This window comes from Streptopelia decaocto, assembly GCF_964273445.1.
Source record: "Streptopelia decaocto genome assembly, chromosome: 4".
Classification (NCBI taxonomy): Eukaryota; Metazoa; Chordata; class Aves; order Columbiformes; family Columbidae; genus Streptopelia; species Streptopelia decaocto.
The window spans coordinates 23256969-23270354 of NC_138658.1; the positions used below are offsets into that span (position 1 = coordinate 23256969).

The 13386-nt window shown below is 35.2% G+C and overlaps 1 protein-coding gene across 5 annotated transcripts in view; it reads right to left on the reverse strand.

The window, feature by feature from the left end:
- LRBA (LPS responsive beige-like anchor protein) overlaps window positions 1–13386 on the reverse strand; it is a 411832-nt gene that overhangs the window by 324727 nt on the left and 73719 nt on the right. For all 5 annotated transcript variants that reach the window (XM_082050428.1, XM_082050426.1, XM_082050427.1 and 2 more), the window contains 8 exons: window positions 10182–11198; window positions 8920–9095; window positions 7465–7618; window positions 6876–7056; window positions 5460–5587; window positions 4990–5097; window positions 2195–2366; window positions 1092–1536 (listed from right to left, as the gene is read on the reverse strand). In XM_082050428.1, coding sequence (XP_081906554.1) covers window positions 1092–1536; window positions 2195–2366; window positions 4990–5097; window positions 5460–5587; window positions 6876–7056; window positions 7465–7618; window positions 8920–9095; window positions 10182–11198 — 2381 coding nt within the window. The remainder of the gene's footprint in view (window positions 1–1091; window positions 1537–2194; window positions 2367–4989; window positions 5098–5459; window positions 5588–6875; window positions 7057–7464; window positions 7619–8919; window positions 9096–10181; window positions 11199–13386) is intronic.

A 13386-nucleotide genomic window follows, 5' to 3' on the forward strand; every position in this document is an offset into this window, starting at 1 on the left:
ATGCGTTACAGGATTCTTTCTTTTGTCCTTTGTTTTCTTGGTTGTTATAGCGAATTCTGGACAGGTAAGAGCCAGTAAACATAGTAAAAGACAATGTGGCCTACTATACTTTGGAAAAGATAACTATCTAATGAGAACTGAGACGTAGGGGAGACACAAAAATTATTATCAGAAAAGACTTCAATCTAAAAGAAAAAGAAAGAAAACCAAAGCAGGAATGTCCCATTTTAAATCCACTGCAGCAACTGACTATGAAGAAAGGCAAATATTTATTAAAATGAAACAAAATTTAAAAGTTATTTTAACAACAAAGTAAATCTAACAGCTTAGGGACATAGCTACTGCATGAAGCCTGAAAGATTTAAAGTAGGCCTTCAACACCACAAGGCAGAACACAGATGTATTTTTTAAATGTATATTGGGCTATTCTACAAGTTTAAAGACACGAAGATGATTACTCCATTGTTTTCTATCCATCTGTAACTGTTATTAAACCAGTAACAGAAACTAGATACAGCTTTGTGATCAATACACATGCTAATCTACACATCGTTGCTTTAAGTTAAGTTATTTAATATCCATTTTATTTCCTGGGTCCTTTAAAACTGACTAAATATGCACAGTACAGCTGCACTCATCTGCAAGCACTGCAATTAAGAACAGGAGAACAGGAAAGACTTAATCTTTCCTTTTACTCTTGCAATCATTTCCAGGCAATTTCCTGGCCCTTCTAACTATCACTTCTGAGCTGTAACATCTATGGAGACAAAAGAGTTAACACTTAAAAAGAGGACCTAACTTCAAGACCTTCAAGTATAACCCAATCCCCAGTCATTGTTCACTTCCACAGTCTTTTACAGCATAACATGACATCCCATGAATTGCAGAGCATACCTTCACGATGAACCTACATGATGTCAGTGGACTTTGTAGTAAACGCTTCTACTTGTAAATCAAAGCATCTCGATTATATTAAGTACTAGATGACACTATACATAAGACCTGGTGAAATGAAGTGGGATTGTTTTCTGTTCCATACAGATATCTTAAGCAAAATTAAATAGGCCAAGTATTTCAGAAGTTACATTTACCTGTCAAATGAATGGAACTGTACAGCCTGCTCAGCAGCTCCATCCCCAAGAAGTCCAAGGAAGGTTGGTGGCAGAAGAGCAGGATCCACTGCAGTCCCATCAGCTGGTGTGCTTACCAGGCTTCTCAGGATGTCCTTTACATTGACATTTTTTGCAGCTGGCACAGAAGTTGCAGGCTTATTATCCACAGTTCCTGCCTCACTTCTGCCCTCCTGAGACTTATTTACTTCTAATGAGAGTGTGCACAGTACTTCACTGATTGCATCCGGACCTGCACTGACATTCAGAGGTCCTGCTTCAGCAACACCACCACAACTGTTGGTTTGCCCTGAAGCCAGTCCCTCCCCAAGACCAGAATCCTTTCTTTGTACAGACGCTGTACTTTCTGAATCTTCAGCAGGGGCTGAAGCTGAAGCACTGAGATCAGCAGATGGGTTTTCCACATCTGTTCATACCAAAGACAGAAAACACAATTTAAGTCTGTTGTTAACAGAATTGCATTCACCATATTGCTCCTAAAGAAATAACACCAATAGGTGACAAGTGAAATAATACAACTCTAAGTATCTCCTCTTGCCATCTTAGAGATCTAACATTTATCTCTAAGTATTTAATAGGAAGCTCAGGACAGAAAAAAATTCCTTCTAATTTCTGAGAAGCCTGAAAAGTTGTTACATCCAAAAATTAAGAGACAAGGAAAGAAAAGATATTGACTCAACAGTCAAAGAATGAAAATTAATTGATTGTACTAAAGAAGAACAGGAGAAAGAAAAATTCAGTTTTATGCTGGAAACAAAAACCTGCCAGTTTATTCTTATGCATACTTGACTTTACACAAGATGTTTCTGCAACAGGTATTCATGAATACTTAGCTACTTCAGTGAGACTGATCACCTCTACATAGCAAAAGCAACCTATAGATTAGGTTGTTCTCAGATCAGGAAAAGATACACACAAATACTGAGGCAAACTGAATACTACAGTGTTGTTTACTTAAGTAGTTACAGCACCCATATTTCTATACAATCTCACATGAACTTCTGCAGAATTTTTAAGATGCACAAGCCACATTATTTCATTTGGCCAAATAATTAACAGTTTACCAGGAGCAGGAGTTTCATTATTTTCATCCTCAGACTCCTTGAATGACTGGCTATGGTTTGGTGGTCGTCTTTCATTCTGGGGTTCCAGTATATCTCTGTATTTCGAAACCATGAGCACAGATATAAAATATACAACAGCCAAAGCCAAAAACTGAGCCTGTTTACTGTCCTCCTGTAAAAGAAAAATTAAAAAAAAAAATAAAAAAAGGAGAAATACACAGAATTTTCTATTACAATTTCAGCAGCATGCTCATTTTTCTGTAAAGTATGCCCAGCGCTACCATAAACAGACTGAGAATAAGCTGATGTGTCAACCATGGAAGAACAATATTCTCTAATCACCGTTTGTCTCACTTATAAAGCTGGGGAACACAGCAATTGTATTCAAGTGCACTAATCCCTTCATTTTTCATTCATAAATATGACAAGTTAGACTAAGGTGATGTATTTTGAGTACATGCTTTGAATTAGTGCAGGGACTAGGTCCCCTTTATTTACAGGTGTTCCCTCTGTTACATGTTTCCTCAAACGTGCTAAGATATTAACAGCATTTGCTGTGAAGTACAAGCAGGCAAGCATACTCAACAAAACTGTAAACCTATTTATAAACTATTGCATATGAATTAAGTAGAATGAACTCCAGAACCAGTATTAAGATTTTATTTCATCATCTGTTTGTCCAGACGGATGTATTGTACCATGTACAATTTAAGGAAAAATTGGCAGATATTCATTTGCATTACTGCTATAACTTTATGAAGAATTTTTAAGAAAATCTTAATATGAACAATGCCAGGTACTTCTCCAGTGTACTTGGTCACTCCTAGCGAAATGGAGGAAAGAACCACATCCCAGATCTGACTAGACATTATGATTTAGCCTAAGCCTGTCTTCTTGGGCTGTTGAAGGAAGAAAAGCTTTGTACACTTCAGGATCACAGGAGAACCATTGAATATCTGTAACCTTACTAACCAATCAGTAAGAGAAAGGCTGGGGTTTTTTTGTGTGTATTTTAATGTTGTTGGTTGTTTGTTTTGTTCCCCCTCTCCATTTACCTAAGGGCTCAGGTACCATTCAACTTTTCCCTTTGAACAGTTCAAGAAAGTAAGTTAAACCAAGACAATTATAAAGCTCATTTTATTATTGAGGTGCCTACTAAAGCTCCACATTCCATAAAGAGTTCTTTAATAAGCAACACTGGGAGAACTTTATGACAAGTTCTCTATTAAGAACTAGATAACATAGCTGGATATTATCTGTTACACTGAAGAAATAACCTATTTTCCCCTCAGCTCAAACCAAATCCTTAACTTTCACAGAATAAGACAGAAACAGTAAGGTAATAACAGGTTAGCATCAGGCAAGCACAGTCCAGGGTTGACAGAAATCCCCTATAATGATAAGGATTATAAAGAATTTTCTTGCTAGATGAATTTTTGCAAGGCAGTTTCCAGCTGTACTTCGTAAAGTTGTGATCCAGTAAACTGGCACAACCCATCCTGGTTTTTTCTATTTTTGTAGCACTCCTTGAAACAAAGTACTGGAAAAGTACTACCGGAAGTACAGCTACTGGTGGTAAAGCGGAATCCCACCGAGTTCCTCCTATACAGGTTCAAATCGTGCCAACCACAATCCTGAGTGCTGAACACAATTTAAGAAGCTACATGCAAATCAAGCATAAACCATTTAGATGCAAGTATAAGTAGCTCAGATAAAAACTGTCTCAATCTTTATCTGAGCTGCTTATACTTTAAAAGACTTTCAAAGTCTACTTTTTATCCACAGCTCAACACAGTAGCCAAAAAGCAGACTTATTGCATCATTTTGCATTTGTGGAATAGAAAACTTGGTTGATTAGATATGCAAAGAAGGAGAAGTTATGTGTGTATATTGTTTTTAAAATTAAAAAAATAGTACACAAAATGTGCTTGATTTTGAAGATTGCATTATTATTATTATTTTTGTTGCCACCAATATGGAAAATTGGCTTCCTGTTACTCTTTTGCACACTGATACTGAAGTAGGGATTGAAAGAAGCTTGTTTCAATCAATAATTGCTGTAAAGATAAAAACTAAAGATCCTTTATTATTCTGGATAGAACAAAAGTCACTGTGTAAATCATTATACTTGCTAAATAGTCCAATTACTGTAAAATAAGTTCTGGTGTCCAGAACAAATCCACCAATGACTCATAGCCATTATTGCTTCTGTATTTGCTTACAGAGGTATTTTTTTAAGCAATCAATCTCACTTTCTTCAATATCAGCTATAAAGTTGCTGACATAGAGCAAAGATATTTTTAGTCAACCCAAGACTAAAAAAATATATGCATATTTACAGCACATGCACAGAAATTGGCTCCTCTGTGGGGAAGTAAAGGAATTGGAGATGACCTCTAATTTCTAGAAAGATACTAATTTTTCTAAAGTACACAAACATGTTTGATATAATACACAGTATACATAAACAATTTGTCTACGTACAGCATGTGTAATTATCTATTATACTAAAGACAACATATTTAATATACAATAGGCAGAATTCCAGAGAATCATCTCTTAGGAACACAGCAAAGAGCCAGAACAGCAGGCAGAGACTTTCAACTCTCCCTATTTCCAGTCCCAAACATAACAGCTGCAGAGTATTATGTGTTCCTAATTACTGTGAGCAGAATTCAGTTTTTGTAAATTCAATTTAGCCAAGCTGCGTAACACACAGCAAGTGTTCAGGAAACAGATACATGCAGAAATCTAGACAAACAAACAAACAAATACACACATTACTTGTAACTTACTATATCTCTGAACACTACTGCTCGAAGTCGATTAATATCCATATCCTGCAGAAGTCTGTCATGGTCTCGTATTGGAGAAATGCCACCAGTCACAATGTCTACTGGACTCTATTAAAAATAAAAATCATTTCAGATTGTGTTTTTAAAAGCATTCCACCAAGAATCATTGTGTGTACAATCAGCACTGTGCATCATACAGCTATAACTAGAACACAAAGATGAGATACACATTTCATCTTAAAGGAAGAAAAAAATCTGGCAAATTCTTGTGACAGATTGATTTCACTGTGGAAGGTTAAATATGTAAGTGTTAAATTCACATATTGGAAAAACTACTTCAGATTCCCAGTGTTCCTGCTCTTCAGCTCTATTAAGGTATCAGTGCTACAGCTATAAATTTAAAAACTTACCCCTCTGTACAGAGTAATAATTACTGTCCTTTGTGTTCCTGAGTGTGCTCTTATACTTGCCTTTGCTGCAGACTTTCCTGTTCCTATAAAGCCCTGCACTGCTTTTTGATTCTTCACAGCGTCTCCAACAGGCTTCATCTGTGCATGCTGCTGACACTCCAAGCAATTTCTTACTGCTATCGCACATACTTGAAGGGAAAAGAAATGTTAAGAATTACTCTGGGAAATACTTTGCTCTATATCCCTTACAGAAATGTAACATACATTTCTGTTTATAACAAACTAAAAAGTAACACACAGTAAACACAGTAGCACATCAGTAAAATGATACTTTGCTTCCACAAACTTTAAGTAATCACAAAACAATGCTGAAAATTCTTTAATAATTTATAACTGATAATTAATACTAAACTACTAGAAGATATATGATATATCTCATGGATACTTCAAAGTAAGTTAGCATCCCTCATTGGAATTTTACCATGCATACAACCATGTGGCAGGGAAGGTGAAGACAGCTAACTTTCACAGACTAACGAAGAAAGACAAGCTATACACTAGTGAAACAAATGGCCATATTTGCTTCACAGTGCTCTGTTACTCTTGGACTGAATGTTCCGAAGTCAACACAATTTCTTTTTTTTAGCTTCACAATTGTACCTGTTTCATCTTCTAATATTATTTTCAAAGGAAAAAAGAACTACCCCACCTCTATACCTGTTTGCATCCCATAAATCTTGTTCTACCTGCACAAAGTTTTAATTGCCTAGAAAGGGAGAGGAAGGCTAGTTACTGTTGAGGCTCTGAGCTGCTCTGACACTCATGCAACTTAAACTTTCAATACAAGAAGTCTTACAGCATGCAACTAGCATGAACAATCTCCTCCTGGACCCACTTATGTTCTTATATGTTCTCGTTTCTGGAGAAGTCATTACTTCATTTTAGGTAATGACCATTTTCTTTCAATCCTATTTGATGCAAACATTCTACAATACTGGATACAACTACTGCCTAATTTCAACCCTACACTTTAGAAATGTACATCTCTAGTTTTCACCATACTTTCATGTACTAACCTCAAGATTTAAACCTCTTTTCTACACTGTGTAAAAGTTCCTGGTTTTGTACATAGTACAAGATCTCTTTTTCTTAAAGCTGCTATATTCTCAGCCTTGACTATTTAGGGAACTTTAGCAAAAGAAGTATCTTCATGGATAAAATGAAAACATGCACCCACAACAGTCAGGCTACCAAACTTAATAATTTCTTTCATTTAAACTTTTTAGAGAGGAAAAGAATCCCAATGCATAAGCATTGTAGAATAAAGTAATAGTAAAATAGTAAAAGATCCCAGTACTTCTTTGACTAAATTTAATCCTGATTTATCAAAAAAAGAAATAAACCTTCAAGATAACAATTGCTAACTATTTAGTAACAGCAAGCTCCTATGCTCATTAAGTGGTTATATTTGCTTACCCAGACGAAGACATTGTCGCAGAATTCCTCCAGATGACATATTTTTCTCAGATTCAATATCAGTGAAACCAAGAGAGCTTGCAAAAATTAGCACATCCACAAGGTTGATTAATCTCTGGAGAAATGTTAAAGATGCTTCTACTGAAAGTCCTTGAGTTGGCTCAATATTCTCCAATTCATGCTACATAGAGAAAAATAGAAAGGAACATTTACTTCTTTACAACGGTGATATTCTTACAACTTAAATGAAGAAAAATGTTATGTTGGAAGTTCATTTACAGTCGTATTCAAAAGCAGTAATTAGTCATGTTCTAGAAACAATCATTAGTATTAGGATTTAATCCTATTCCAGACCACTGTGGGACAATGAAGCTAAGCAACTTCTTTTTATGTCGTCAGGCAAAGAGGGCAGGCATCCAACTCATCTTAGAGGAAGAATGTAGGTAGCAAAGGGAGGAAAGAAGTCTGTGGAAATATCCCTCATGCACTCCTGTTTCCCAAAAGGACCGATATAATAGTGAATACACTGCATAAAGAAAGACATCTTCCAACAAGAGATAAATTTACAAATTAAAGTGGCATTTCTTACAGTAGCGGATGTGGCAGCAGAAAGCAATGGCAATATACCACCGCAAGCCATGATCATGTTGTCCATCACTTGAGAGATGAGGTGAATTGTGTTGTGCACAAATATGACGTTGTCACTGCTATTCACAAAGTCCATCACAGTTTTTGTAGAATGGCTGTCCAAAAAAAAAGTAAAAAAAGTAAAGCGGGTTTAAAAAAAAAAACAAACAACCCACATGCAGAATACAGCTTTCTTTCGTGGTATTTTAGCATTTTTATGCTTTCATAAAACTAAAACCAAGACAGCAATGGAGCAACAAATATCCCATGACCGTAACATTCAACTGATGTACCTAAACCTGAAAATATCTTTCATTTTTGCTCTTAAACCTCTCCAGATGGTAGCTTGTGAAAAATATCAAGATGTGTGGTTACTTATAATTTGGATGAATATATATTATAGGCTAGTCTATGATTCTTTGCTATAGCAAAAGTCACTTTACCAGCCAACATAATAAAGCTTCGTGAAAGTGTGAAATAGATTTGAATGAAATCTTTGGAAAAATAAAGCAAGTACTAAGGGCTTCTCAAATGAATTAAAAATCAACAACACACAAGGAAATAAATCCTGTTAAACATGGAAAATGATTTTCAAAACATAACCTAAACTAAAAATATATTTTAGCTATATCTGATGATGTCCTGAGAGGTTAATCTAGTCACATTCTAAAAATTATTGTCAGACAAAAATTCATATCAGTTTAAATTGTGTTTCAAACAATTAAATACGTATATTTATTCATCCTGCCATTCTTTCTTACTGGGTCAGTATAGCTATATGTTTCAATTTAAATTCGACATACACTACTAAAAGCTAGTAATAGACACCACTATTTAATAAGCTATTAAATCGTAACATTTAAATGCAGAACTACTACTGTTTTCAAATTTTTTTTTTACTAAAATCATCTTGATTACATTCCATATTCCTGTTACAAGTTAATTTTTAAATGCAGAGAACATCTCTGTATTCACAGAACCTTATCAAAGCAGTCACATCGTGTGTGTAAATGCAGCAATAATAAACAGTATTTAAGATAGATTCTTTTCTTTAGTCCATATTTAGTTACTGATAAAAGATACAGACCCTTAAATACAACAAGAACATGCAAATCATGGTCCAATAAAAAACTACAGTAAGACTGCCATTGACTTAAATGTGGGCAGAATTTCAGTCAAAATATATGTGCAGACCCTCAACCAATATGAATTTTTGTTTGTAAAGAGTCTTTAAAAAAAAAAAAAACTGAGAATATTCAGCTCTAGGCCACAAAATAATTAAGGTTACTAAATAACTAGTAAAATACCAGATGCACAAAATTCAAAGAGTGGCTCTCATGCAGTTTCAGCAAAATCTGAAGTTATTTATAAGTGAAACAACAGTCTATCTCATTCCATATAAAGAATATCAATTTACCTTCTCCACATCTGTATATCTGTTTCTATGGAAAAGAGTAAGTCTGTGAGCAGGCGCTGATGCATCAGTGACCACTTAAACTCAGGAATACGAAACACAGTTGACCTAGAGTCTCTTCTCTGCCCATCTGATGTAGCAGCTAGCTCTTGTCCTGAAGAATCTTGCTGTCCTGACGTCTGAATACACAGTTTGCAGACAAAAAAAACCCCACAACCAACCAACCAAACAAAAACAACAACAGAAACCTGGTTATTAGTTTCCATGACATACACTAAAATGCATTTAACAGACTTGAGATTTTAGATATTACAATTTTATACTGTACACACAGTTACAAATAAAACTAAAACTATTACACAAATGCTATTTACTGGATACACCAAACCTATAAACTAGTCTACATCTGCACTACCACACCTGCCAGTCTAGGTATACACAAGCAGCAACTCAACCTTACCACAGTTGCTGTACACAGTGGTTTTGCTCCTTTAAGGAAGAATGGTGCAGAATGAAGAGCATCCATTAGCAGGTATCTCTGCAGAAGGGAAGTACTCAGATACGTGACTATTTAACCATGAAAAGCTGAGTTAGAAAGTAAAGCCTAGAGGGATGAAGCACTGCAACATGCAACAGAGACCCAGTTTTAAATTACACTTGCACAAAGGTAGGCTGCCATGATGAAATGACAACCCTGCCAAATGTTATGGTTTGAAACAAATATATATATAAATTTTTTTTGTGTACCCACAGAGTAGCTAGTGTAAAAATATTTTTGCAAGTTGCATTAAGATATGAAAGAAACTTAGTGCCATTTTTTTCTGCACAAGGAATGTTCACTTCTCAATTATAAAAGTTGAGGTAAGAAACCAGACTGAAAGAGTAAAAGGGAGGTTGACTAAAGAAGCAGAAGAAATTCTAGATAAAATCCCCTCAGAATATATAAATGTTTCTTTCTGCTCTTCTAACTTGAGAACAGAAGTACCAGCAAAGATGAAGTGTCCATCTAGCCAGAAAATCCAGTCTCCATCAGCATCCCTAAGTGGATGTACAAGGAATAAAATCTTAGAGACTTCTCAGTATACAAATTATTATAGTAAGAATTATGGCTATTTTAATCAAGGATTGAAAGTATTCTTTTGACAATTCAGAAAAATCCACACACATTAAAATCCCCAAAACGTGTACAGGCACATTTTTTCAAAAATCTCATATAGGAACTTTTATTTTTTAAGCTGGACACAGGAAGGACAGGTAGAATTTACCTCAGGTATGGATCTAGCAGACAGAGGTGCTTCTAGACACGTGTTAGCTTTCAGTTCCAGTCTTTCTGTATCTGATGCAACACTAGAAACATCAAGCCTGGCAATTCTTTTCTCAGAGGCTCCAGCAGGCTCTGGCACATGTGCGTTTGCATCTTCTTCAGCTGTTTTGATTTTGCTAAAAACAATCTTTTCTTCCTCCATCTTCTTTTCCCCTTCTGAATCTGGTTGAGTCACTACTTCTTCAACTGCAGAACTCACTGTTTCTGGTAAAGAAGTTGGTTCTCCATTTTTCCCATCCACACCTTCAGTATCTTTGGATTTTAAAAGCAAACATTCAGGTTGTTTCTCCATTGTTTTTTCCGGCTTTGTCACTTCATGTTCATTAGAGCTACATTCCTTGTTCATATCTGCAAAATCTTCCAATGGCAAAGGCAGACTACCTTCTTCTTTCAAATCAACAAAGCCATCTTCATCTTCCACCTCTACTGTTGATTTTTCCAGTCTTTCTGGACTTTCAGGAGTTTCTCCTTCCAAAGTAGTCTGCATTGGTAAAGAAGCAGCAGTGACAGCTACTGTTTCTTCCACGAACTCGAGAGCTTTGCTCGCAGAATCGTCAATAGCTTCAGCTATTCCAGTACTAATTTCTGAAACACTGGGCTTTATTGTGTCTGGTTCTGGAGTAATATCCAGACTTTCCTGTGTAGTCTCTCTGTCTTCCCCCTCTAACTCCTCCCTGTGATTAGACACTGAATGAGTTTGTTGGTCACCACCTGATGAGGTATTTGTCTCTTTCTTTTCAGTACTGCACTCCGTATCATCATCAATAACGCAGGAAGGAGCAGTAGGATCTTCTTTTAACTCCAAACGTTGCTGCCTTCCCTTGGTTTCAGCTTCTTTGCTAACTCCAGAGATCGTTCTAATCGGAGTTGAAGAACATATTCCACTCCCTTCACCTCCTTTTGCTTGATATTCCTTGTACATTTGAGAAAGACTCTCTTTGTGCATTTCAAAAGTTACCTAAAAGAACAGATTTAAAAGTACATTAGAAATTATATATTAGTTACAGTTTTTGCTGAAAAAGACCACCCATCATTGTTCAAACCACAAAGTTATACTACAAATGTATTGGATGCTGTCCTCATGATAAAAAAATGTCACATTTGAGAACACTTCCACCGAGAGCAAGTTTCTTGTGTGTACCTGTTATTCCAAGACAGAAGAAAGAAAATAAAAAGAGTAACACCAGAGTCAAAAAAAATCCTAGAATGATCAAAAGGCCAGGAAAATAGATGTTTACTAAAAGTAATCAGAATTTTAAAGACTTCTTCCAGTAAAAGAAGCTAAAATGTTTAAATTATTTAGAGTCAACACTTGCATTATATCCTGGGCTAATTACAGTCGTGTAATTAAGAGTTATCTGTGCTACTTGCATTCATGTAATTGTATAGGATGCAGATAAAAATGTGACAGCATAACAACCAGAGAATTACTAAATTTGAGATAGCTGACAATTGCAATTTTTTTCTAAGACGGGACACTGTGACAAGTGGCAGGGGCTCTTACTATATCTGAGTTTTTACACCATACACCTTGCGTATGCTCAACAATACACAAATTAAATAAACTTTCAAGACGTTTACATAAAAAAACCATACAAATCCACAAAGTCAGAGCAGCGAAAAATGTGTAACGAAGCCAAAATCCTGGCGATCTTCTAAATTATACCTAAAATTCACCAGCGAACTTGTCCCTGGTGAATGATATTCACGCAGTGTAAAAAGCACATGAAAACAGCTACACAATCTGACTGCAGTGAGAAGACGTTCCTACAAATGAGCTGAAAAAAATTATTATTGTTTTTAGGTATATAAAAAGAAGTCCAGATAGAAAAATTAATTATATTCATACTGATAAAACCAATTTGCCCAAATAAATAGCTGTGTGTTAAAAGAAAATCTCACTAGACTAACTGAAGTTTTTATTACACTGTCATTCAGTTTAGTTTATCCATACCTTCTATTTAGAATTTAGATTTATCTTCTATAACAGGAGTGTTTATTTCTCTGTAAGCATAGTTCTCAAAATTTTCCCAACATATAAGCTGCAACTGAGGGTTTTATTTTTTAAATTGTTTTTTTTTATCATAAAGATTTTCCATAGACAAAGCAGAGCATTTTACTAAATATATTAATGCACATTTTCTTCTCTTACATAGTAAACTCATTCTTTTGGATGTTATGTAAAAATTCCATGTACATAGTATTCAAAGTGACAACAAGTCAGTTGTTGTCAGGAATATTTTCTCTTGATACAATGCATGTTAGTCAAAATTAATTTAACTTGACAGGTTAAAGAGGTACTAGAAATCATAGTCAACAAATCAGAGAAGAGCAAAGAAAGTATAAAGGTAAAAAGGAACATTCTTGGCGAGTTGTGTTGCTTTTTAAGACACTATTTTCACCATAAATCAAATATATATTAAAGTACTGTAGGAACAGTGTAGTATCCTAACACATGATATGAAGCATGGTATTCATTCAAGTTGTTTTAATTGAAACTTAAGTCTCTAGCAATAAAACTGGGTTATCTTCTTCCTCCTGTTTAAAAAAAAAAGTCCTCTCATACTAGTTTTATGTCAGTTATGTACAACCGAAAAAGGGTGAATGATTACAAATGATGGAAAGTTCATCCACCTGTCACAATGGATCTGTAAAATATTTGATTATAGGGTATTACTAAATCGAGTGTGTGTGAGATGTAATTTTAGAAATACTTTCTCCTGAATCTCCTCTTAACTGTACCACAGTACGTCAAAAGCAACCAAAATATATCATGCTTACTAAAATATATCAGGCTTATTAAAGCCCTCCCTTGCACTTTCGTTTTCAAAAACATGATTGGACCAAAACTAGTACCTTTGTCTAATCATTTTAAAGAAGAAATCTTGACACCTTGAGCTTATCTCCAGTCAGCTTTCCCTCTGCTCTCTCTCCCTGTTGCTTCCTCCATTTCTAAAACTACTAAAAAGTTTTATTCTGACAAGCACTAAACAGACATTCAATAAAAATACTGTTGGTTGATTTCAGCAAAATGTATCATATGTTCTTCCCAGAAAGCACACTGACCCACAATATGTATATGTATTACCTACAAAATGCAAGTACAGCTGTAACAAATCTGGCATAACATAGCTACCTTTATCCAT